At 38.8% G+C, this 26,457-nt stretch overlaps 1 protein-coding gene across 1 annotated transcript in view; it reads right to left on the bottom strand.

The window, feature by feature from the left end:
• The window catches only part of ATP10B (ATPase, class V, type 10B), a 54,843-nt gene extending 33,232 nt beyond the window's left edge, over positions 1 to 21,611 (bottom strand). Inside the window, exons 1-5 of the mRNA XM_009574597.1 lie at positions 21,337 to 21,611; positions 19,598 to 19,792; positions 6,788 to 6,992; positions 3,110 to 3,195; positions 626 to 732 (exon numbers count right to left, since the gene is read on the bottom strand). Coding sequence (XP_009572892.1) covers positions 626 to 732; positions 3,110 to 3,195; positions 6,788 to 6,992; positions 19,598 to 19,792; positions 21,337 to 21,611 — 868 coding nt within the window. The remainder of the gene's footprint in view (positions 1 to 625; positions 733 to 3,109; positions 3,196 to 6,787; positions 6,993 to 19,597; positions 19,793 to 21,336) is intronic.
• Positions 21,612 to 26,457: the final 4,846 nt, after the last annotated feature.

The raw sequence follows: 26,457 nt of genomic DNA, 5'->3' as shown, positions 1-26,457 counted from the left end.
TGGCACTGCTGCATTTGATCTGGGCACTGACACTGTCTTGCTTGGTTCATATCTCTACTGCATGAAATTCATGGTTACATGGACCCACTATGTCTATGTCAGCACAAACCTGTGCTGCTGCCGCTCCTTCTGTCACCTCCAGCTGCTGTTCTCACTGCCTCCTGCGTGCTGGCACTGGCACAGCTTGGCTTTGTGATGATTTTTTTTTTTTTTGTTGGGTAGATCTTCAGCTGCATCAGTTTCTACCCTGAGGAGCCAGTGAGACCTCCCTTAGGGCAGCTGTGTACATTTTATGCCAGATGGAATTACTATTATAATCAGAGCTGCAGAGCTGAGAGTTAAACTCACCTTAGCAATTTTTTACTTGTCTGGATATTTTTGAAAAATATTCCAAAGATAGCAAGATATTTGACATACAGAAGGACAGCGTCACTTGCCAGAGACCCACCGCAGGACTTGCTGGCTTTGGAGATGGATGAGTAATACCTTTACTTCAAAAAGTTATGTAATTTTCCCATGCACTACCAGTTCTTAAAACAAAATGTCAAATTGTGGTGCAATATTAGACTACACATATTTACTTAAGGATATTTACAGGGAAATTCTATGTTTACCTAGATCTTACCTGCATATATAACAATTCCTATTGCGGCCTCAGTATTTCTGATTGTACATCCACGAAGCAAGAGGCTTTCAATGTTAAAACCAAGCCGTTCATGATTTGGCTGCTCCCTGGAAGAAAGAAAATAAAATAAAGCAATGCCTTTTTCTGTTCTAATATAGTAATAAACAAAATTTTTGTGTGCACGTCTGTTTCAAGGTGAAATCAAGGAACCGTGAAGGCCCTATTTTGCTTGAATTTCACTCAGCTTCAATAAAGACTCCAGTAAGGAGTTACAGAAAAGTCCAAGTATCCCTTTTAAAGACTGTTTGCACGGTGTGTGTATCATGATGTCAATATGAAGCAAGTTTGGCTTTCACTCAGTACCTTATCTGGCAGATTCAGTATCTCATAAATTAAGCTAAGATACATTACACGACTTCAACCAGGTGAAATTCTTTCAGAAAGCTGAGCAGGGTTTACCTGCTGGTAGAGGTTCAGATGAATACATCTGCACCCTGCAAGAGCCTCTGTCTCTCTGTCAGCCACCAAAGGGCTTCTCATCTGTGTGAACCTCAGTTTGCTTGAACAGTCTCTGGGCTGAGGCTCTCCTCCTCACTCTCACACTGGATGGAAGACTTTTCATCCTGGCTGAAGGTGTCCTGTCACACACCAGATACTTCTGCTAGCAGAACAGACCGATGAAAACTTAATGGAAATTATAAGGTCAGTGCTCCATCAGGCAGGCAATTTGTTACTTGCCTCTGAAAATGAAAGCATAAACCTACTTTTGCTCACAGGTTTTTTTTTGTATACTCTGGTAGGTTCCTCCTCAGATCTTTACCAAAGCTGAGATTTTACACTTCAGTCACTCCATCTGGGTTTGTTATGCAAATATCAGCAAAAGAAAAGATTTTTTTCTAGAATATGTATCTTTTGCTACTTTCTATTTTATATTTGGCATTGCATTTACCAGTAATGCAGCAATCACTTAAATGGAGGGCAAGGTTAGGTTATCTCAGGGCTAAGTACAGTCCTGTGTGCAGCTGCACAAGATTACATGACATCAAACTAGACAAGTGAAAAGGTTTAGGTGCCAACAACCTACAGCTGGTAGAACTGTAAAAAATAATGCCAGAAACCTGTTTTTCTGGGAATCTAGATTCAGCCTTGGTGAACTCATTTAATAGAAGCCTTCTTGCATCCCCTTGAGCGGAATTTGCTGTGGTCAGGCATGTCAGATGGATGTCTCTGAGTTCTTTCTTATAATTTTTAGCAGAGGGAGTACTGCTACAGTTTCACAGCAAGACAGTAGAGCCTCAATAATTTATTAAGGGTTCTTGGAGAAAAATGTAACCTGCTCCAAGTAATTTGTGTTTACAAAATAGCTCAAAGACCAAAGACAAAAACTTCACTAACTGTTAGTAAATAACTTTCACTGGCAAATTCTTTCATCTGGCCCTGAAGCAGGGAGAGAAAGGCAGCTAATTCCTATTCCACCAAGCAGGTGAGATAATAGGCATTTCCAAAGGAGATTTCTGTTACAGACTTTCAGTAGAGGATTTGAAGATTTTGGAGCCAGTCCTGGGTCCTGGGTGAGTATTTGTGTGTGTTTTCTTGTGACATATCACTCGCATTTCTATAATCTCAGTGCTCTTGTGCCATATTACAGCAGGCTAATTGGAAGGATTGCTTCAATTTAGATTATACCCAGCGGTCCTCAAAGCCAGCAACCACAGCCAGCGATCAATACAAACTTGACCTCTTTTTCCCTTTTAAGATATCACAGTAGAGAGGAAATGGCACTGCTATTAGAGGCATCATTCTTACAGGGCATAAATTCTCAAGACCAGATTAAGCACGGTCAGTGCTAGTGGGCAAGAACTCTCTGGTTTACTCGTGTCAGAGGATCTGGCCACTCGCAGCTACTCCAAGTGCCACACTCTCACTGCATTCTTGCAGAGACATTAACTCCTAGTTTAGCTACTAGTAAACTTAACAAAGCCGGGGCATGGATAGGGATGCCGGCACATTCATACAGTTAAATTATTTGCATAACGTGAGGCATGCATTTGGTCTGGGGCAGCAGGTATTTCGGACAATTCTCTGGTGTGGTGTGGGAATCAGCATGAACCAATGACCGCTCTGAAGAGGGCCTTGGGAAACAGCTGCCCTGTACTGGAGGGGAAGAGAATTTTAGGACATGAGCCATGCCATACAAATTGGCCTTATAGCCAGGGAATGGGCTTAAATCTGCTGAATTTGCTAGTATAGATTTCCCTGTTATGTCTGTGCCAGAATTATTTAATGAAGAAAGAATATAAGGAACAGAGGATGTGGCTTTTTCCTCACATACGTAGGTTTACACTGAAAAAAAATGAACTTACAGTATAAAACATAATAGTGACATCCATCAATTTCTGCAAAATACGTTCCTTCCATCTAGTTCCTCCAAAAGAAATATTAAGGTTCAGATATAAAATGCATTTATGGATAACAAATACTTACATGTACCCTTTGAATTTATTGAGATCATTGTTAGGTGTTTCACAGATGATGGTGTTTTGGAAAAATTCGGGTTCAAACAAAGTATTCTGCAAGAGGAAACACACTGAGAATGAGTGTCAAATCCAATGAGCACTTGAAATGCTAAACACTAAGAGCAGCTAAATATAGGCCACCAGGATAGTTGGGGGCTGGAGCACTTGCCCTACGCGGAGAGGCAGAGGGAGTTTAGCTCCTTCATCCTGAAGCAAGCTGGAGGACCTGCGTAAAGATCTGAGATTTTCCTCTCTTGGGTTAACAACCGGTTAAATTAAATGAAGAAAATGTTGTGTATTGGACAAGACATCACAGATGCCAGTTAGAGAAAACATCTGTCTTCATTTAAAGTGAATGTAACAAATAGTTCAAATTATTTATGAAACAAAACCAGCCTTCAACCAAAAGCAAGGTCAAATGAAAATAATTTCAGGATTTATCAGGATTTTGAAATATGTTAGAAGAGTTACATTACTGGCCAGGATGGTATAATCACAAAATAAGAGCCCACACATTTGAATGAACATATCACATTCAAGTAAGACTAAAAGCAAGACTAATAGCAAAAAACCCCACCCTAAAACCCTAAATGAACAAACAAACAAAATCAAAAGGTGGAAGGCAGTAGAATAAGTCCAAACTGCTGGGAGATACAAAACAAGATAGAGCTTTTCAGGCTAAGCACTCACTCAAAAAGAGCTTGGAGCTGAACTGAGACAGACAATTTTGCCTGATTTTCCCTGTGTTCAAGGAAACAGGCTTGAGTTTTGGACTGCATGAAGCAGTCTGGAAAGCAGACAGCATGAGAGTTACTCGACTGCCACAAGTGGTATTTTTTTCTTAACTGAAAAAATACACAAGACTTTGGTTTTAGGTTAAGAAAATGTAATAAAAATGGGATGTGAGAAACATGAAAGAGAATCATTATTGCTGTGTCATAAAATCTTTAAAAGAACTTTAATCCAACTCCTCCCATTAGGAAAGCTGGAAATCAAGTCTGCTGCTGGGCCTCCCTGCCTTTTTCTGCAGCAAGAGAGACTCTCGGAGATTAGACTCCTTCAGAAACTGCAAATCCTGGGAATCCTTCATTGGAATTCACAAAAACCTTGCCAGACTGTAAGAGGAATTCCTTACAGTGCCAGTCCTCAAGTCTCAATTTTTTCTTCACTGGGCTTTAATTCTTCCATTATTTTCTCTCTCCTGTTCTGTTTTTTTCTGAGCAATATATATATTTTTTTTTTTTTTTAAAAAAAATATATAATATCTAAGTACAAGCAAGTAGAGAATCTGATCTTAAAAAAAAAAGTTGGAAGAAATATAAAAGCTTGATGAATGTAAGGGTATTTTGTATACTTTCTGACCCATGTGGCTGAATATTTTTAGAATCTCTTTTAAGAGACATCATTCACCTCTGCTGAATCTTGTTCAACTCAGTAAACTCAACAGGAAAATCAGCACATATTTGATTGTGCTAGAAATATTTGTACAACAGGAGAACAGGAAGATACAAAAGGCACCTGGAGGGCTCATTACTAACAAAGAAACCTCATAGGCTTCTAGCTACAAAGGGGTAGAGAAGGATGATTCTTCTCTCAAAGTTTTTTCTTTGTGATGACAAGAATTTTACATTTGAAAATTCAAGTTGGAAAATGGCATAAAAGGAAAAAAAAAATCTCCCAGTCTTTTACAGGTAGGTGAATTCAATATTCCTAAGCATACCCTAAAACAAAGAATTAACCCCAGTTCATACATATTTCCTCCCTCCTTAGAGAGTCACACTTTATAGACACAATTAAATCTGAGTAAGTTTTATGCAGCACATAAACTACAGGACTAAACAAAGCTCAAAGAACAAGGAAGAAGTTGGCACACTAAAACCTGTACTTATTATATTTAGTGCACTGTTTTTTTTAGCCAACTGTTTTTAGCGTACTGTTTACGCTAGCATGTTAAAACAACAGGGTAATATAGTTGACTAAGCTCTGACCTTCCTGAGCACGGGCTATCACCACAGTCAGAACTGAATTCCACTCTGCCAATGTAACAAGACTTCGTAAGTACAAACACTTCTGGTCATACGGTTTATCTAAACAACAACTCAAGGGTTAAAAAAATAACCATGAATAGTCAGTCTGAAGCATAGTTCAGCATGCAAGGATTTTCTGATTTAAAGAAAGACTTCCTCGTGTTTTAAACGACTGAGGCAAAAGTTTGCATTTTGTATGATAGTTTTCCTCTAAAAGCAAAAATACAAAACCTAATGTGTAAGCTATGACTACGTGACACAAATGTAACATTTTTATTTTTTCTATTTAAGTAGCCCGTTTATTGTTTTTTTGCTAAGTCTGTACATATTAAAAATTTTCAGTGTTTCTCAGGAAAAAAACCCTCTCCCTAATCATCACTGGAAAGCCCTGGAAAAAGTATGCTTTATACTATGGCATCCACAACCTGAGAAAGCCCTTAATTGTGCTCGCAAAGTGATTTCCATTTGAACAAAGCGCAAGTAACACTGGAATACAGTACCTGACCACAACTGGCCATGGAAATGGTGTACTGTTATTTAATAAATCTGGTTGCTCACTGGCAGCTGTGTCCCACCCACCAATAACCCCAAAAGTTCTTCTTAATGACACTGCTACTAATGGCTAACTGAATGGATGTAATTCCTAGAATTACCTGCCAGTTTTGGGATTTGTCTGCTGGAGTGATTCCAATGGAACAAAATATTCCTCTTCACATGCTACAGCTCCTTAAACTTGTTCTGTGTTATTTGAAAAACGGCCTTGCTATGTTTGAAAAGATGTTTAAAAATGTAACAAGTACAACTCTCCTTAATTCATATTTTCTTGTTTGCTTCAGGGTTATCAAATACGAGTCAAGAGAATATACCAGTAAAGTGTTTATAGAAAGGAAATGATACTGCCTATGAAAAAACAATGGTGATTTTAAGCATTCAGACTGAATCTCTGCCAACAATCAAACTGATGTCAAACATATCAGCTTCCCTTAACTTTTTGCATTTTAATTTACCTTGAGTTCCTATCCAATTGTTTATTATACTCCTAGAACTAAGTCCATTATTTCATTAAAACTTAGTGTGCCTTAGAACAATTCCTAGTTGAACTGCCTTACGTGTACCTGCCTAGCAAACGAGCAATGGTACACCAGCTGCAACAGGGAAGCAAAATCCATAAGGAAGCCCGCGGCCAGTTTGGAAGGAGGGCCATGAGCTGTCTTCCAATTTCCATGCAGAAATAATTCACTCAGTAGTAATGGCTTTGCTTTGGGATGTGCTTGTGCCGTGACAACCTGTGGGGTACGGATGGCTCGTACATAGGGAAGACTTGCTGCAGTCCTGAGCGGTGGTTGCTACTTAAGCATCTGCTGATGCAGTTTGCTGCAAACTCCTACTGTCCGAGATAACCTTCCTTTGTATACAGCCCTCCCTGTGCCAGAATAACAAAAATCTTTTGGGACAAACTGCTGCTTTCTGTACAGGGTGTTACCTCCACCAGAAAACGCTTTCAGAGCTGTGTCAGCACAACCAGCCCGTCAGAACTGGTGCACTTCATGGCTGGAGCTGGTGTACAAACGGGCCCAGACTAACCTGCATTGCATGGGCTGCATTTGCAGCAGACTCACCTGGCTGGAGAACCCCATCACGACTTGCCGTTGTTTAAGGTTGGTCTCCCCGTCGAGGTTGGCAGTTTCCAGGTGACAGATCCCGTTCTGATCAGAGGAGTACAGCAGCAGGATATCGGCTGGGATGGTCTCGTTACACTGCAGCTGCACAAAATCCCCCACTCGGACATCCTTCCAGCATTTCTCAACATAAGCATGTTCTTCCCTGTTACATTAAAAGCACGTCGTGGGTGACTAGTAACATTCGGAAGGCAGGCCTCCCGGTTAGTGGGGATTCAAAAAAATAAAATGGGGGTGGTGGCACATTGTTGTATTTTTTTTAAAGACACAGCACAACAACTAGAAATTAATGATTTAGACACTTTCATAGTATCACTTTACCATATATGACGTTCAAATAAAATCTTCACATGGAATAAAAAGAGACTACAACAAAAGTTCTTTTTCATTCTAGCATTAGCCCTATAATCTGTGCAGCAAAAGATAGCAAGTTGTTCTAAGAGAGGTGTTTTAAAGTATCTTATTCAAGAAATTTAGATATTTCACCAAAAAATATTAATTGTTTTTGACTATGTGACTATTTCTCAGATACTTTCCAACAACAACATACAGATCCTGAAAGAAACAAACTGCTATCTCAGCTGCACTTGTTTCAGGTCTCTCCAGTTTGTAACTCCCAAAAGGTAGTTACAAATCTTGAGCTTAGCCCACAGAAACAACTTCAAGAAGTAGAACAGCAGACAAATGACCCCTTAATATTAAGCAAAAAAATGCATCTAGAGCCCAAGTTTAATGGAAGAATTAAGATAAGAAACAGAGCTTCTAAATTTTAAAAAAAAAAAAAAAGAAAGAAAGAAAGGAAAAAGAGCCTTAGGGTTCAAGGAAAAGAAATTACTGTTTCATCAACAAACTGGTGTTCAGTTGTTCAGGAAACAGCAAACTTTTTTTTGACATTACCTTTTCTGTAATTGATCCTTCAACTGCTCTTAATCATCTAAGCAAACTGCAAACTGCACAATAAGCTTTAAAATTAGTTAATGGGAAAACTGCACAGGCAACAATGGCCCAGTTCCTCTAACTCTTTGAGGGGAAATTCTTTTTTCAATATGAATAATTGAATCATCTTATGTCTTGCTCTGTAAGAGGGAGAATGCTCATGATACTTTACCACACAGACAGCAAAAGGCTTTTTGTAATGACTCAGAGTCTCATTTATGCTTAAGTGTTTAATCATCCTCATCTATTGCCTGAAGAATACTGTCCTTCAATTAAGTGTTTGTATCATGAGAGGGGGAGCAGTGATACAGCAGATAAAGTGTTTTGCTACAGTTCAAAGCACACATCCAAGCACTGCTTCAGAGTCAGGCCAAAGGCTGCTCCCTGCTAACCCACTTTCCTGGCCTTCTGCAAAGGAGAGCCAGCCACGCTGCTGTCAGGCAAACCCTTGCACTTGGCTGACGTCCTTCTCTGTAAAACAACAGGAAATAACAGCTTCCTGCAAAGGTTATGCACATAGTTAAATTCTGTGCATTTCACAGCGATATCCACTTTTTATTCAAAAAAAGAACCCCCAACCCCCCCCCAACCTTACTATTTAAATCTCTTTAATGCTCGATGTGAGGCACTTACTAAATAATGGTATTGTAGCAATAATTTTTCCTTCTTACATTAATTTTTCATTCCTGAATTTTTCATTCTTCTTTCTTTTGTCTGACTCTACTTATCTGCATGTCCTTTTTTCTTTTGCTCAACAACAGACATAAAAGACCCCACTGAAGAACAGAGGTTTGTTGTAAGTTAATTTGATGTTGCTGCACATTTAAAAATAAATTCCAGATCAATTTCTATTTGAAAAGTATTTAAGCAAGTGCATGCTGAGTATTTGTTGCTCTACAAAGTAAATACTAATGTTAATGTAGCAAATCAACTAAGTAACTATGAATCCTTCCCATGTCAAACACTTTCCACGTAGAACTTCTTAATTTGTTTGTTTAAAACATAAACATGAGAGTACAGAAGCCGTTTAGAGCAAGCAGATGGCTTGTCTTGCTATCCTAGACATTTGGATACCATGTATAGTTTGCATATAATGTTTGCTATGACTTCTGCAGGGCAATCCTACCTCTCTGTACGTCAACTCTTGCACAATTCTGAAGTTTACAGAACACACTTTGTATTTTTTCTGCTCACAAAATGCTACAGAAGGGCCTTGCCCAGCTGGCTGTCTTTCACATCAGCCTAAAGAAACCAGGTTAGCAAAAACAATCCACAGAAATCGCAGATTTGTAATATTTTTTCAGTAATTCCCTATGGAACATATATTACACATAAAGCTTCAGGTTCAGCCCATTCACTGATTACAGAGGAGACGGTGAGTCAGAAAAGCCAAATGACCTCTTTCAGGTGAGAGGAAAAGTCTTACTTAGCACAGGGACCGGAGTTCAGGAATTGCTAGAATCCCAAACCTGCGTTCAGGTGAACAAACTGTCCCTCTCTCCCAACAAGCATTGAATTTGGTAAAGAAACACATTTTCTTTTCCTGAAAGAACTATTCAGCTGGAGCCGTAAGATTAACTATTTCCTACAGTACAAAGGTTTTCTATGTATTTCTATGAGAATTACCAAGGGATGAAGGGAAGAAAAGTACTTCACAAGGAACCTGGCGCACCCCACAGCAGCACTGGCCCAGTTGCTTACAAGATTTTTCAAATGGAAGCAGTTTCCTTTTAACAATTCCTGTAACTGGGAACACTGCCCATTTTCTGTTCAATGATTAAAGTTCATAGCACAAGCTCCGGTTGCTAAATAAACAGAGGAGCTTCATAAATCTAGAACAGTCTGGCGAGAAACATATAAAAAGGGCAAACACATTTATCCAATAAAATAAACACGACATGGTGATTTTCAATAGGTGGAAAGCTGGAAATCTGATTCTTATAGCACGTGGCATCAGGGCTGTAACATGTCAAAGACATGACCTAAGATAAAAGTCTCTCAGTACCTTCTCTCCTTTACCAGTCAATTTATCAACAGGACACTTAAAAAGTGTTCCCTTGCTGTCCTGGGATAATGGGTAGCATGGTAATGCCCATCAGAGGATAGTGCAGACAAAAAGAGGCTGTTAGCCTTGAGCAGTTGAAGTGAAGTCTGCCAGAATTTGTTATTGGGCTCATCATATCTGACCAGAAGACCTAAGAAGAACTAAATAGACTTTATGAAGTCATTTCTGGGAAGAAAGGATCATAAAAAAATCCTGCTGTGGCTGGAGACTGTGCGGGAACATGAATAAATTATTGACTTTGCATTGACAATTTCATTTCACGTTCTTGGATTCAATAAAGATAAATTTCAAACAAAAACTGGGTCAAAATGGATGGTGAATGGAGAAAATAAAAATTATTGTTCTACTCCCTAGAGGATATTAAATAAAAGTCATTTTTCATGTGCAGTCCACAGCATGTCTATGAGTTCCAGATTGTCTTAGAAATCTTTATCACCCGGAAGTATCTTATCAACAAATTAGTTCAGCGAGTCTTATTTCCTTGAATTACTGCAAGCTCCATTTCAGAATCCTTTGCAGTTTGAAGTAAAGACATTGTTTGCTTTGCCTTTCATCCCCTAAATTGCCACTAGGTTGTAACACTTAGAAAAAACATAATATCAGTGTCACGAATAGCCAAAACCAAATGTTTGTACTTTATTGTACGTAAATTCGCTAGAATGTTATATTTGAAAGTGGCCCCCCTCAAGCATCACCTATTTTATAAAAAATGCTCATGTTCTGAGATTCGCAGTTCTACACAGTCAGCAGGTAGAATCACACAGCTACTTACCCTTTACAGTCTATTTTTGCAAATAGAAATTCTGCACATTTTTATGCTATCAAAGATTACACCTGCTTTTATATGGAAAAACTTCACAAAATGTTTTCAAAGACCACTTTCTGGCCATGACCTCACAGTTAGGACATACTGCCATAAAACTTTGAAAAACTGACAACAAAGGAGCAGATTTAGGACTCGAGGAAGGCACTAGGCTGGAAAGGAACTGATTCTGAAACCTGTCCTTAGGTCAGAGCACAGCACAACTTGGCTGACAGTATTCCTGAGCTAGAGCTATTATCTGAGCACGAGAAGGAACTGTTATTGTCCGTGCCAATTCATCACTGGCTTCTGCCATGTTACTATTACAGTAGCTAGGAAGGTTGTTTTTATGACGTGGACATCAGCCTAGCAGCTTCAATGAATGATGTCATTTAGCAGCGGTCGGTCCTGTAACAAGCCCTCATTAGCAAGCAGTCGTAGCCTTTCCCCATAGCCCCAAACTCACTCTCAGCATTTGAATACTACTTTAAGACAGCAATGAGCATCTCTTAAAGATAATGGGAGTTAAATTTTTCTAAAGTCTAATAAAATACATCTTTAATTGTACCGTTTTGGCATTCCAAATTCCTTAATGCTAGCAACAGATCCTATCTTTTTATGTGCTAAAACTGCCTATAGCATCCTAACAAGGAAGTTATTCTCTCAATGATAAAAGACGCCTATATTCAGCTTCTGTAATCATTTTAAGTTTATGTAGACTTCAGGTAAGTATCAGAACTTCATAAATGTATTATATGTCCATATACAAGGTTTAGGATTTCTTTTAACTCCCTTTTTAATCTCTGCCTCAATTTTATTATGACCTGTACCAAATGAAGAAATAAAATAAAATATAAGTAAAAAGTATTTTGAGAACATATTTGCTTAGACTTTACTGGGTTCACTTTGTAAGTTATGGACTATTGTATTTAGGAAAATCTAATATTTTTTTTAATACTGCCTTGAACAAAATATTATTGCTATGATTCTGCCTGGCACCAGCTAGAACAAACAGGTTACTCCAAGATCAGTAACTTAATGACTGCTAATCATTAGCATTAGTTTCTAAGGACTCCCATTAACTTATCAAGTTTCTGGAATCCACAGCCTACATCAGCTTTTTTGCTACAGTCATCTCCATCCATGACCATGTAGCTCTTGAGGTCACATGGTAGAAACCTGCTTCTCTCAGGTTTTAATGGTGTTTTAAAAATTCAGACAGTTAGGATGGAACCTAATGCCATGAGGTCATGATTCTGCAGGTCCCTGAGCCAAAACCATAGGTTCTTATTTATTTGCCCTTTGTCTTTAGTCGTTAGCTTCTGCTGCCGTCTGCTAAACCATTGCACCTTTTCTGTAAAGCAGCTTTAAATACCTTGGCAGCTAATAGATCTTGAAGAAAGCTCTGATAAAGCAATACACAAACTGGTGGTAGCATTAGTAATGTATTTACGGATTTTCTTCCACAGAGACCAAGGATCCTCACTGCAGCAATACACACTGACTGACGAGAACTGCTAGCTTGCTGCTCTTTGACTTTCAAGTGCTGCTGCCTGGACCAGCTGAGTGTTGAAAACTTGACATTTTTCTTTTGCATTTAGGCAGTTCAGCATGTCACATATTTCTTCACCACACAATCAGCATGCTCACCATAAGATCAATTCATGTTTTAATTATTTCTTCACAATTTTGGTACCACTGGTTTCAAGCGGTTGCATGGTGACATAACAAACCTGAGTGTACTGTTGGTTTAGGCCATTTTCTCAGCTCACTGGAAGTTTGAAGAATGCCTCAGCTTGCACAAATAGAAGGCACTGTTTGTGCCTTCAGTAAAACCCACTGTTAATTCAGGTATCCATAGTTAAACTAGGTACAAAGATTCCATAGTACCTGAACTACGTACAAAAGTTACACGGGCGACAGAGCAGAGGATGCCCACTGCCAGTGATAGTCCCACACAGGGAACCATATAGTCATGTTTGACATTAAGCAAGGGAGAGGCATTGGATCTTTCCTGATCAATAGTGAGTTGCCATAATACCATAGCATGTAATAATCCTGTAGTTACTATTCATATTGCTTCTTTTATAAGAAATAATTCATGTTTCAATTGATCAAAGCCCATGCTTTGTGGCTGTCACAGGAATGTAACTTCAGCCATGCAAGAACTGGAGATCTTCAGGAGATCTTCAGCCTCCAGCTGATGAAATTAGTGCACCATTCAGAGAAGGCACCACTGAGTTGTAGAAGCCTTGATATTGCTACACCCAAGAAAATTGATTGCAATTTTGCCTGAGGGAATATGGTTGGCCTTCAAGCAGGCCAACCGCTTTAGACTCTCTTTTTTTTTTGGTGTATAAAACGAACCTACTAAAGCCTCCAGCAGGCTCCTAGTCTTTAAAGTTATGCTTTGTTAGAAAACAAAACTAATAAAGCAGAAAGAAAAGGCTCTTTAACAAGTAAAAAAGTGCTGCTGAACAAGACTTTAAATGAAAGCATTGGCAACAAATCTCTTCTTGCTTACTGTGTCCTTGGCAGGATGGTATTTTCCTCTCATTCTGCTTTCTACTCTACAAACGTTCAGGTTCACCCTGGGTTGAATGAGCTACGTATGATGTTTCCTGAGTCCAGAGAAAAGTTGTCTTTTTTCTTTCACCTCTGAGATTTGACAGTAGCTCAATTCCTGTTTTCAAGCATGCTCCCTACCCTTCTCAGCTATCTTCCAGTTGCCACAGACCTCTGTTGGTCAGTGCGTCCCTGGCCAACCCCAGTTGCTCTCCCAGACATGGGGAGCATCCAGGGGAGGTGTAATCCCTCCTCCCTTCAGAAGGTCCAGCTGATGACAGCATATGAAGAAGGTTGAAACAGAAAGGCAGCCTTCATCTTCACTATCCGGCTACCCCAATTTTAAGAAAATATAAAGTACTGAAGTATACTATATAAGGTAACCTGTAGACAAGCAGATCTCCATTGCTCTCCTAGAGATTTCCTTAACAATGAATCCAACATTTGCCTCATAAATTACAACACTGAATTACAAAAATTCAATCAACTGAAATACTTTAATTCTCTTTCAAACCAGTGAGTCTAGCTTAAGCTTTTCAACTGTTGGCAGTTCTGACTTCGTGCAACACAGAGAGGAGTTCTTTGTTTTTTCCTTATTTTCACGTCACTGCTCTAGGACTAACCCGGAGTTAGTGCCGATGCAGAAATCTTTAAATGTTCTAAAACTTTACACTTAAGAGACAAAGAGTCACAACGAAGACCAGCCTGACTTTTTTGTATCACAGACATCGGTGGACCTACAGAGGAAGAGGAGATTGATGCTTGTAGGAGCTACCTGAAAACCACAGGGCCTGAAAGCATCACAGAGGAACTTTCTATTGAAAGAGTAACCAGGCTACGTCATTTAGGATGCCTGTTGACTTACCTAGTTATCCGACAGCTCCACAGGATGATTCAAAGCATATAAACTGGGCTTCTCTGAGTCAGTGTCTCAGATATCCAAGTTTAGGTGTTTAAAATTAAGCAATGTGAATAGCCCAAATGATGCTTTTATGGCTGCTGCTACCTGATGTATGTGCATCCAGTCAAGTGTGTTGCTGTGCCAGCTTGAACTGTGCACAGTCCTTGCATTTGTATCTGAGTGTCTATTGAGACACTGAGAAAAATTAGGTTAAATCTTCCAGAAGTGTGAAATTGATGTAAAAACCTGGCTAGATGCTATGGAGTATTTACAGACCGTTATAGCTTAGGGGTATATCAGACCCAGGCCATGCATTAGTTACATATCAAGTAGTTCCTTGAACATTATAGAACTTCATGTAAATTAAGTAATAGCTTTTAGCAGCTTTTGAGTTGACACTCACTTACAGATTTGTACACGACACTCAGTGCTGGTCCCTCTTATTAGTAAGTTAATGACAAACTGGAAAGAATTCAGAGAAAAGTAACCAAAGTAGGTTTGGAGGGACTGACTGACAGGAAAGATGAAAAGGGTGATCTATTTACAGATCTTGACTAAAAGGTGTCTGGGCATAGCAAAATGAACATGATAAAAATCCCACATATTTGAAGATTATAATTAAATGTTATGGATGAAGAATAACTAATTATGGTTGCATGAAACCAGGTGACTTGAGGAATTTGAATGCAATTAAAGAGGGATAATAAAGCATAATATCATAGAAAATGCTTTGACAATCACATTTAGTAGTAATAGAAGGCCCATTTCTTGGAAAATTTAAAAGCAGACAAAATATATTTTAAAGAATACTAGGAGAAAGGAGGCAACTAAACATAGGTCTGTACCATCTACAGTTGAATTTCTTGTTCTTTTCTTTGGTTTTGTGTGATTTGCTCTGACAGCACAGCAGTTTGTATACAGTTATTATGATTCTAAAAGTTTTGGTTCAGAAATTAAAATCTCCACGATCAAACACGGTATCTAAGTTATTGCATCTCCCCAAGACACTTTAACACCTATTAATTGTCTCCCATTTTCTCAATTAAACATTCTTTAAATACACTACTTGAAGTGTGTTTTCCTTCATTTGACTAGCAGACTAGATTACCCATTCCGGCTGATCTCTGTGAAAAGAAAATTAGAAGGAATGTGTTTACAGGGCAGCCTATTTAAATTCAATTTCCCTTGCTCTGTGCTGAAACAAGGCAAGTTACTGCATTTCTCCCGGTCTTCAAGAAAGTTTTGAAGAACATTCAGCATTTAGAAAAGATTGTTCTGCCTTCGTATTTCTTTTGGAACAGGAACCAGAGTTCTTGTTATTGAAATCTGAAATAAAGACAAGATACTATCCAAGATTAACTCTTAAAATCTAAGTAATTTTTCATCTTAGGATGGAAGATCAGTTGCTCTATTAAAAAGAATTCTTTGCTGCTGGAAGATTAACAAAATCTGCAGTGTCTTGAAAAAGACTTTCACCTATGTTAAAAAATTACCTACAGGAGATGATTCATAAGGAAGAAAATTAGAAGACATCATGCTCTTCCATGACTTTGCAGCTAGCAAGAAGAACAAGAAATATCAGCTTCCCAAAGCGCTATAGAAGCCTGATTAAAATTATTCATGATATAATAAGCTGTAGCTACTGATCTGATGGCAATTGTAATTACCCACAATTTTTCCAGACAGGATGAATGCTATAGTCTGAAGCCCTCCTCATTTTCCTTTCCCTTACATCACCTTTTTGGGCCATAAAACTTTGGTGAAAGACAAGATTCTAGACAAGATTTATTCATAGATCAAAGTCTTTCTTATGGGATGGGATAACCAATTTAGACAGGCCTGTGTCAAGTTTCTGCATAAGAAAGTACTCATGGCTATAACTTGAATCTGGATCGTATGTACATTGCGATTCCATGATGGACATCTTTCTCTTATATAAAACAAGTTTTATTGTATTCCTCACTTCTCATGTTCCCATGGTAAAAGGCTTTCAGATATAAATCAACACGGTTGCTTTATATAAAGAGGAAATAAATAAGATTCCTATATGGATCCATTCATTGGTACCTACTGCACCACCTGTTCTCTTTCACACTGGTTTTAACAAGTGCTAACAAATAATCCATTGCCTCATGGATTAACGCAACATTAAAAAATCCAACTAGATTGCAATCTCAAATGTAGGCAGAAGAGGCAATTTTGCCACCCTACCCAAAGAGCTACAATTATTGGCAGTCTTCATGGTGGAAAAGAGAAGAAATCTTAAGTGAACAATATTTAGAAACATGTGAAATGTCTGCTTTTTTGGACAAGTTGGCAAGGAGAGCAGTGCGATGTTGTTTCTGACAAGTCATTATCTATATGTAGGAAATAAGTTTAGCCCCCAAACAAGCAAATCCATTGTTTTTCTGTTTAACCAGCAGGATATAAAAATAAAAATCTGACAAACATACGCAAGAGAAACAAACAGAAATGACAGCACTGTGTGATAAAAGCCGGAGTTCTGCAAGATCTTGCTTGTGAAAGCATACATTATATATGCACTGTTGATTAATTTGAGGGATGACAAGCAACATTCACGGAGATGGAAAGTTTTGCTCTTCTGACTCCAGATGTGATATTTTAACAGGGAGAAGTCATTTTGTACTTTGCTGAGAGAACAGTTTTCATACAATAAAACATAATTTTCAAATTTCCGAAAGTCCTAAAAGCAAGAGGTCATGAAACATTTTAAAGAAGTGAGCACAGACACACGTAGTTAATTCATTTAGAGATGACTGAACAGAGGCATATATTACTATCTCCCATTTTTAAACTGCATTTTTACAGTTTTGTTTTACATACAAGGTAGTAAAAGAAATACAACTGAAAGCTAGTCTACAGCGTAGAGTATAAAATTAAATGTAGTTCAAAGGACTACATTTTTAAGAGGTTTCTTGGCATCTAGGAATAGGCACGTAGGTCCCATGACAGATCTTGTTTTGTGTTACCTTATATTGATAGAATTAAGCCCTCTTGAAAATTCCTTAGAAATCCAGGTGCTCAGTAGCTATTTAAGCACCTGTTTTGACTGCACTCCACGTTTAAGAGGCCAATAGCCACCTCAATCCCATGAAACTCAAAGTTACCTTCCCAGCCTAAAAATGAGGTTTAAACAAAAAAAGAAATTTCTTTCCCTGTATCAGAAGAAATACCATGTGTTATGAAGTCACTATGACTTTCCCATTTTACTTAATCACTGTGATTTTACAGCAGTTATTTACTAATTTTTTTTAAACAAAAAGCCTCACCATTGATAAAAGATCTCAGGCCAACTTTTTTGTAACAACAGCTGTACAAAACTCACCTGCTGTAAATGTAGCATCCCATATGATTGATTTCTTTGTCTAATTTATACCGCCGAAAGTCCTCCCAAGCATCTTTAATGGCTGTAATGGCCATTATAATACAAATTGGGATCACAGAAACTTCTGGTTGGAAAGCATTCACCACTGGCACAAAATTAAGCAATGCTATGACCACAAAATAAATATTGGCAAAGCGGTGAAACTGCTCATAGATGTTTTTAGGGAGGAAAGTCACGATAGTATATTTTGTGGTTTTAATTTTATTGGAGTCGTAGTATCTGTTTGGATTTTCCTTCCACTTCTTACTTCCAAAGGGCAAATTGGAGATGATCACTCGTTTATTTTCATTTTTCTTCTTTCTTTTCTTTACTTTTCCTCTCTTCTCCAGCTCTTCATTTTGGATTTCAGTCTCTGGAGCACCACACCGGCAGCAGGTTTCCTTGAAAAAATGTTTTTTCCATATCATTCTAGAGAAGCAGCCTGGAACACTTTTGCTTGACATCTTGTTTTTCTCTCAAAAAATAGCCTCAAGTTGAAAACCAACAGAGTTAGAAGAGTTCAATAATCCAAATAAACTCCCAAGCGGTGGAGAGAAGAGTCAAGCTGTCCGAAGCCCAGGGCTGCCTCTCCTTTGACTCCAACCTCCACCTGCCTAGGGACAGGTATCATCCTGACTCAGCTGCACCGGGTCCTAGAGCCTGCTGGGGAGGCTGCACCTCACATATGACAAAAGCATCCTGAATGTTTTGTTAGTCCTGTTAGCATACGCCTGCAGGCCCTGGTCAGAGCATTTCCCTGGCATCGACTCTCTGCTCACAGGAAGTGTCTCTCTTTTAACACGGAGCAGCGACAAAGCTAAGAACGTACGCGGAATTTTCGTGGCTCACTCCATGAGTTTCTGAATCACTTTATAAGCCTGGGAGTTGCCAGGAAGTTCAAAGGTAATGGGCAGAGCTCTGCATCCCAGAAATCAACAGAAGATTACTACAAGCCCCAGTAGACAGTATTTCTCTCTTTTTCTTCCTCTATCTACTATTTGTTTTCACGCCCATAACATGGATTATTAAACAACCAACCAACCCCCATCTCCCCAAACCAAGCAAACCTATGATTTGGTAGTTTTACATGAATTATACATAGATATGGGCAATTGAAGGGCAGTTTACCTAGATTGCCCCTCAGCCTGATCCTTCTCCGCTGATAGACCTCCTGCTTCTGGACACCCACAGTGTCCCTCTGTCACGCAGTAACCCCTTCCAGCCTCTCATTTCTTCTTCCCCATTGGTCCTTGTGCCTCTGTCACATAAGTATGTAGCATAGATGAGGGCTAATTTCCAAGAGAGCTAATGAGATGTGTTCAAACCATAATAATTTCTTCTCTATGGCCTGGCCTTAAGGAGAGGTAAAAAAAGGAAGAGACCCAAACATTTATACTTCTTTTAAATGAAAACTCCTATCTATTGCATTACGTAGTGACAAGCTAAGTAGTCTCAAGTCAAGTTAGTACTTGGACAAGAAACTCTGATGAAATCAAAATGTTGCAATAAGAATTGCACATGAAAATACTTCTTCCGTCTGAGTCAGTACTGAGCAAACATCGCAGCTTACTACGGGTGTTGTACCATCTCCAAAGTGAAACCGTGCTGTATTGACCACCTGTGTTTACTGGAAGTCCTATAAATTTTTTTCAGTTCCTGGTTATGCTTCACCTTGATAGTAGTTGAATATTAATTTTTGTATTAATGGTTTTAGGGTGAAACATCTGAAAGGCATTATTCCAATTTGTTAAACAGCCGCAGTAATCCTTTCCAGACTTGGGTACACTTCATTTTTCCTCCAGATCCTTCTGCTACCTGGAGAGGATGTTGTGTGTGTTGGCAAGCTGTTTGGAAACTTGGAATGAAAACTTGTATATCAGCACTCAGTACTGTGATATGAAACAAAACTCCAATGATATCAGGACGACTTAAGTGAGATAAATGAGGCATTTTTAAAGGCAGAACAAAACTCTTTTATAACAGATTTTCCAAACTGACTGTACTCCAAAGGGTCAGTGAGGGAATTATTGGAAAATCAGATGAGCAGTTTCCACCGCATCAAATGCAAGGAAAAATAATTGGTTTAGTTTACTTACTTGTCATATACCCTGGTTTTAGAGGAGTTTATCATCTTATCAAATCGGTATTTTCTATAGTCTTCAATAGCATCCTTAATCATACTGGCAAGCAGCACCACAATCAGAGGGAGCATAGTAATCTCCCTGTGGAAGACTTCCACTTGTGGGAACCAGTTCAGAACCGCCAGAAAGAAGAAATAAAGATTACCCAGCCTGAAAATGTACAAAATAAATTAAAAGTAGTCAGAAATTAGAATGTGTCCTTTTCTTAATGAATATCCCCCATTTTGTCTCAAAGGAACATTAATCATTTCACTCCTCTACCCTCCTCTTCCTTTCCCAGAATGAATTAATCAGTTGCTTAACCAAGATGCTAATTTTTTCTTTAAAAGAGCCTGCAAGATATATTTTCATAATATTATAGCTACCTCAATTTTTCCACCTATTACAAACACTTTTTATCTCTAGGAGCTTAAACTTCTTTAATGATCCCCCACTGCCTCAGTCTTGAAAATAACCACAAAACCAAACAAAAGCCCCAAAAAACTTAAAAAAACAAACCAATGTAACAGAATGTGTGTAAAAAACCACATGCTCAGAATTATGGAAATGTCCCCATCAGGAATCCATGAAGGATTCCACAGGTGGAAGGTCAAATTATGAATGTGTAAATCTAACATACAGAATGAAAATTTCAAAGCTAGAAATGGATATACAACTTTCATTTATCTTTATCATAATGATATGTCCCTGGACATCTTATTGACATGATTCATTATGCTGAGAGGGTACATAATTTCAAACCAGCGCTTGGAAAGAAACCTGACCTGTAAAGCAACCTGACCTAGCACTTGCATATATACGTATACTGTTTATTAGTCGGTAGACAAAGTCACTTGCATGACATTAAAAACGTACCAAAATTAATCTATGAGCCTCTGAAATCTACAGAATTTCATTTCTCAACACATCCAATGAATGTCTTTTCATGTTCTTGAAAATTAGAGGTCTATTCAAGACAGAAACAGAGGGATTTTTAAATAAAAAATTTTTCTGCATACAAAACTGTTCCAGCATTCAAATAAGAAAGCTGGCCGCAGCATCGGTTAAGCACACCTAGCGTTTACTTGCTTTAAACCTCCATTTCAGTGTGAATCGAGTGATGTTTGGTTACAAATAATCATCACCTAAATTTTAGTTATGTGGCAACTACAAAAGCAGCCCTCCTCCATCACCCTCAAATATCACTGTTTCAGAGAAAGTTCTTAAATCTCATAGAATCATAGAATCATTAAGGTTGGAAAAGACCTCTAAGATCATCAAGTCCAACCGTTAACCCAACACCCCCATGCCCACTAAACCATGTCCCTAAGCGCCTCATCTACACGTCTTTTAAATACTTCCAGGGATGGTGACTCCACCACTTCCCTGGGCAGCCTGTTCCAAGGCCTGACCACTCTTTCAGTGAAGAAGTTTTTCCTAATGTCCAGTCTAAACCTCCCTTGGTGCAACTTGAGGCCATTTCCTCTCGTCCTATCGCTTGTTACTTGGGAGAAGAGACCAACCCCCACCTCGCTACAACCTCCTTTCAGGTAGTTGTAGAGCGCGATGAGGTCTCCTCTCAGCCTGCTCTTCTCCAGGCTAAACAGCCCCAGTTCCCTCAGCCGCTCCTCATCAGACTTGTTCTCTAGACCCTTCACCAGCTTCGTTGCCCTTCTCTGGACACGCTCCATGTATCATTGAATTAATTTTTTTACCTGTGAAACTGCTCAAAAAGATTTTGGGGCAAAAAAGTGAACCAGGTGTATTTTGTGGTCTGTATTCTGTTTCCAGAATAAAACGCAGAAGCTTGTTTCCAGTCTTTCCACTGTCTCCCATTGTTGGGAAACACAATCCTCCATTTGTTTAAGTTGAGTTTTGGTTTGTCTCTGACAGAAAACAGCAGTGGTGTCGATTCTGATAGAGACTGGGAGGGACTTTCAGCTCCTAGTCGCTGCCAACGGTACAAAGCAGAGTCCACAGACAAAGCCATTCACAGCAGGGATGCCAGGCTGAAAGACAAATGCATGACAAGGACTGAAAATCAATTCCATTCTGGTAGAAAATTCACTTCATGTCTTGCTAGCAGAGGTTTAAAGCAGTAAACAATACTCCTGTTCAGTGCATTACATGTTCAGTCTTCGAGCTCGGCACTTTCTGCAGAGAATGCCCAGAATAAAAGATACAACAAAATCTTCAATATGGAAAAATCTATTTCTATCTCTGGGGAAAAAAAAAACCCCAAATCTATTTTCTATGTGTTATAACAGCAAACTAACATAGATAAAGCCAATTTAACAGAGGTAAATAATGGCTTTTCCGTCACAAATTCTGTATCATTTTCCTCAGTCATAAACTGTCACCAAATCTATTCAGGCATTTTTCTTCAAATGTTTGACTTCCTTACAATACTTTTTCTATTCACACTTACTTACAAAGGGACTGGTTCAGGTATTGAATCTCAATAGCTCAGATAATAAAGAACTGCACCATCAGCTTAATCTCATTTACACTCATGTAACAGTTTTCCAGAGTCTCCATAGAAATCTGATTAGAATGGAAAATGCCAGCCAGCACTAAAACAATGGATGTTTTATTGGTTGGAGAGATAAAGGAGTTAAATCTCGTAATACTAATCCTATTATCATTGAACACTTGTCGTCTTATTCACACATCTGCAACTGCAATTGCGATCCAGCGTGCAGGACGCTGAGGCTCCAGCAGCGCAGGTGTATATGCTATTATGCTCAATCTAAACACAGTAAAATCTCAATCCAACAGCAGGAGTTTGAGGACTGGAAGCTGCCTTACAACAATGAGGCACTAAATGTGAAAAAGCAAACAAAAATAAGCACTGGCCTTGTGCAACTTCAAGGTTTCCCTAAACAAAACATGTGAACTGAGCCCACCTCACCTAGACTGTGGGAAATACAGAGCAAAAAAAATTATTTAAACTTGGACAATGGTCATTTGGATTAATTCCCTGAAGAATTTGTTTAAACTTTATTTAATAGCAGCTGCTTTTGAAGCAGATTGAGAATATCTGTACATGTTTGTACAAGTCTAAATAAACACATTTCAAATACATTAAACCTTTGAAATTATTTATGCCTTTATTACCAGTGAGTCCTTCGTTTCTCTCTGCTTTTCAGCTTCCTCTTCCAAAAAGCCTACCTTTTACTGTTTGCAACATGTGACTTCCTTTGGAAAAAAACTTAATCATATTTAAAAATATGTACATGTTTGAGTCTTGGAAGGGGAAAAATATACTGACATATTTGAAGCGTGTTGTTTCATCAGCAAACAAGTATTGTTTATGCACTATTACTCACTAGCTGCTCAAAAAATTTTAATTCAGAGTTCAGGTTGCTCAGCAGTGCCTGGGGATCCTCTACAATGTTGAGAATGGCTAATTTATGCCTATCAGAAACTTGGAAATACTGGCACAGTTGATACAAACTTAAGTCCCAATACCTAATGAATCTAGACTTAATGTCATGTTACCCTGTTAGGGAATGTTGAAACCATGAATTGCCGGGAAGATGCAAGGGAAGGCAAATATCACAACAAGCAAGTGAAAGAAGTTTTTAGCAGAACTTGCCGTTACTTGTGCTGTGCTCCACCGACTGGAATTCCAGCATTTATCCCTTGATTCTAGATGCCTTCACTGTGTTTGCAATAACTGTATTCACCTGTTGAAAGATGAGCCACTGCAAGGTAAAGCAGCTGCCATTGTGATAATGGGTTCATATGTACTTAAAAAAAATAGTCAAGTATGTTTGATCCCTGAAGGTCACGTTCATGTAGGACCACGAGGACAGTCAGCAGCAAGGTAACTAACTAGACTGATCTCCAGAGCTTGCTGAGTGTCAATAAAAGCAGCATGTCTGCAGGATCCCATGCCACAGGTCAACTGTAGGCAACACGTAGCAAGTCAGAGACGGTCAGCATGGGAGAGGGACAGTGATTTGATGAAGGTGTGCTGAACCTAAACCTGAGCATCAGACTCTCCTTCACTTTGCTTTTGTGCTGTGTTCCCGGGTGGTCCTTGAGCACCCTTGAGCACTGTGGGAGCATTGTGTCAATAGGCAGGAGAGGCTTCATTTAGGACTAGTGAGAACCTTGGGACAAGACACCAACAAGCAACTGTCTCAGCACAATGTAGTGGCATTTAGTTTATTCTGTTTTACTGTGTGTGAAGAGCTAGGGAAAAAAACACCTAGACACAATAAGAAGTATGGAGTCCTGGCTTGGAGAACTGAAGTAAAGCCTTCTATAGCTTCCAAGCTATAACAGCCAATGTTTTCAAAAGACTTGGATCTCAAAAACAGTTTGTCCATAAGGTACCAGATTTAAACGCTAACATGAGAGAGGACTGGAAGCACAGCAGACACGACAGACTTCCTTGCGTCTGGATTGTAGTGCACTTGGTGCTTGTTTACTGAGGAAAATCAATCATTTGAAGGTGTTACATTAACACACACAACCTAAAGCTCTGAATGGCTTCATGTAGAACTGAATAAACTTGTAGTTTAATCCATAGACAGGACCTCCTGTAATTCATGTTAACTACTCTGCCAATGCCCAAATGAATGAGTACTTCGACAGAAATCAAAATGATATTCAACTTAAACTATCTTAGAGCGAGGACTTCCTTACATTATAATTTTTAATCTGTGGTGCTGAAAGATTTTACAATGAAAAGGCAACAATTCAACTGTTGGTACTTACCAGAAAAGGAACAGTGATCACTCAGTGAAAATGCTATATTGAAATGATGCAGCTCTTGTTTGCTAGTTAAAGGCTGGACACTTTTGCCACCGTGTTCTGAGCAGTAGGCTCTCCAGTTGATTTCTGCTACATCACAAATTAAGATCTGAACTGTGGATGGAAGAGTGGCAGTCTTTAGTGGCTCAGATACACACTTTACTACATATGTCTTTAACCACATTATATATATGTGTGTGTGTATATATATATATTTATGTTGCATGTAACAGAGCTACATATATGAGTTACACACAACCTACCACAGCACCAAATTCTTTCTGTATCTGAGATACATCAAGGTAGGTTTAAATTCCTTAGAAATTACAAATGAAAAAAAGCAATAGTTTCAGGCATATTACTAAAAATAAAAGCAGACAAGATTAATTAAGGCAGCTTTACACATAAATAGCAGCATGTCTTCCACAACTTCCCCTAGGAAACTTTTTCTACAGCTTCACAAATCACAATTAGGCAAGTCTGCTTGACATTCAAGATAGGGTCTCTCCCCACCCCATCTTTAACTATTTACTTAGTGTATAAATCAGTGAAAGAATGACTTCATTTTATTCAGTTTGGAAATCAGCCCTCTCCTCATGGCTTTCTTTGAAAGGCAGTGGTCATAAACAATGCCATATCCATGAAGAGAGAGGCCAGTTGGTGCCACCATGTAATTAAATGTGTCACAGGAGATGTAGAGACTTCATAACACAAACCATGCAAAACTAAGCAACTGTTACATGGGGGGGTAAATTATGTAGCTGGATGCATAATCAAAGCAGCAAGCTAATGGCTTTCTTGACATATGAATTTCAGTACTGCAATGAAAAGATAGCAGAAGCAAACATAATATTTATTATTTCAGTAAGAATCAGTAAGAATAAAAGGGAGCCTAAACTTGCCATCAATGTTAGGAGATGATCTAGTAGGAAAGAATAAAGAACTCAAAGATGTGTCCTGTAAAACGACAATTTTCTGTAATTCAGCCAACTGCTTACAAGAATCTTCCAAATTACTGGCACTTTGATGTGTTATGCCAGTTACTTTCTGTATGGTAGGAAATCCATGAAAAATATTGCATTCCTCTGGCAATGTATCTAACGTGTCTGTCCCAACTCTTTCTAGAAGAGCTTCATAAAATCCCTTTTCTGCAATTCTAGAATATTTTACCTGGGCACACCCATTTGATTTATGTTTTTACAGAGATATTGAAAGAATTTCTGAAGTGTGGATTTTTTCAACACACATTTACTGAAGTGACTGGTTTTCTTCCATCTAGCTAGTGAAGCTTCAGTACAGCATTACATATCCTGAAAGGGAAAGATCAAGGTGATGCAGACATTTCCAACCATTATGTTTGGGATTTGCCATCTATTCCACTTCAGCACAGAGGTTACGACGAGTGCTAATTCCAGTGCTGGCACATTAGAACTATTGCTGTTTTGCCTCAGCTCCCCTTTGTCAGCCCCTTCAGAAATGCTTGCCTTTAAAAGGAATCAGCGTGTTCCAGTGGTCTGCTTTACTTCTGACTGGAATTTTGAGACTTTCCACAGGATGAGGTCAGAAATGCCAGAGAAGCACCAGCCATGGCTGCAGAAAGTTGCGTTATGTCCAGTTACCCTGTAACTGCTCAAGGTGCAACATGATGAGAAATACAAGGAAAACATGTGCTGTGCTTCAGCTCAGCACTTGTCAGACTTGGAAACTAGGGGGCAGAAAGAACCCCTCTATGTCCTTAAAACCACAAAACCTAATAAGTGGGAGGGAGCCTGGAGAAATTATTCAGGTAAGTCATACAGAGGAATATCCATGACAATTTCCCTCTATTGCTATATAATCATGGCAGCATAAACTTTTAGTGTCTCATCGTCCAGTCTTTTGTGAAATTGCAGCCAATTAATGCTATTACCATCATTCCCATGGATTCCTACTCAACAGTGTAAAAAGCCTCAGTTTCAAGAAACTATTTTCCCTCTTTCTTTCTGTTCCATTATTGATGGATGTACTGTGGGCAGCTCTCAACAGGGCAGACACATCTTCCCCATCCGTAACTCCCACACGGTTTTTCAGGG

The sequence above is a fragment of the Fulmarus glacialis genome, unplaced genomic scaffold, assembly GCF_000690835.1.
Source record: "Fulmarus glacialis isolate BGI_N327 unplaced genomic scaffold, ASM69083v1 scaffold153, whole genome shotgun sequence".
Lineage (NCBI taxonomy): Eukaryota > Metazoa > Chordata > Aves > Procellariiformes > Procellariidae > Fulmarus > Fulmarus glacialis.
This window is presented reverse-complemented; position numbering and strand designations above follow the sequence as displayed.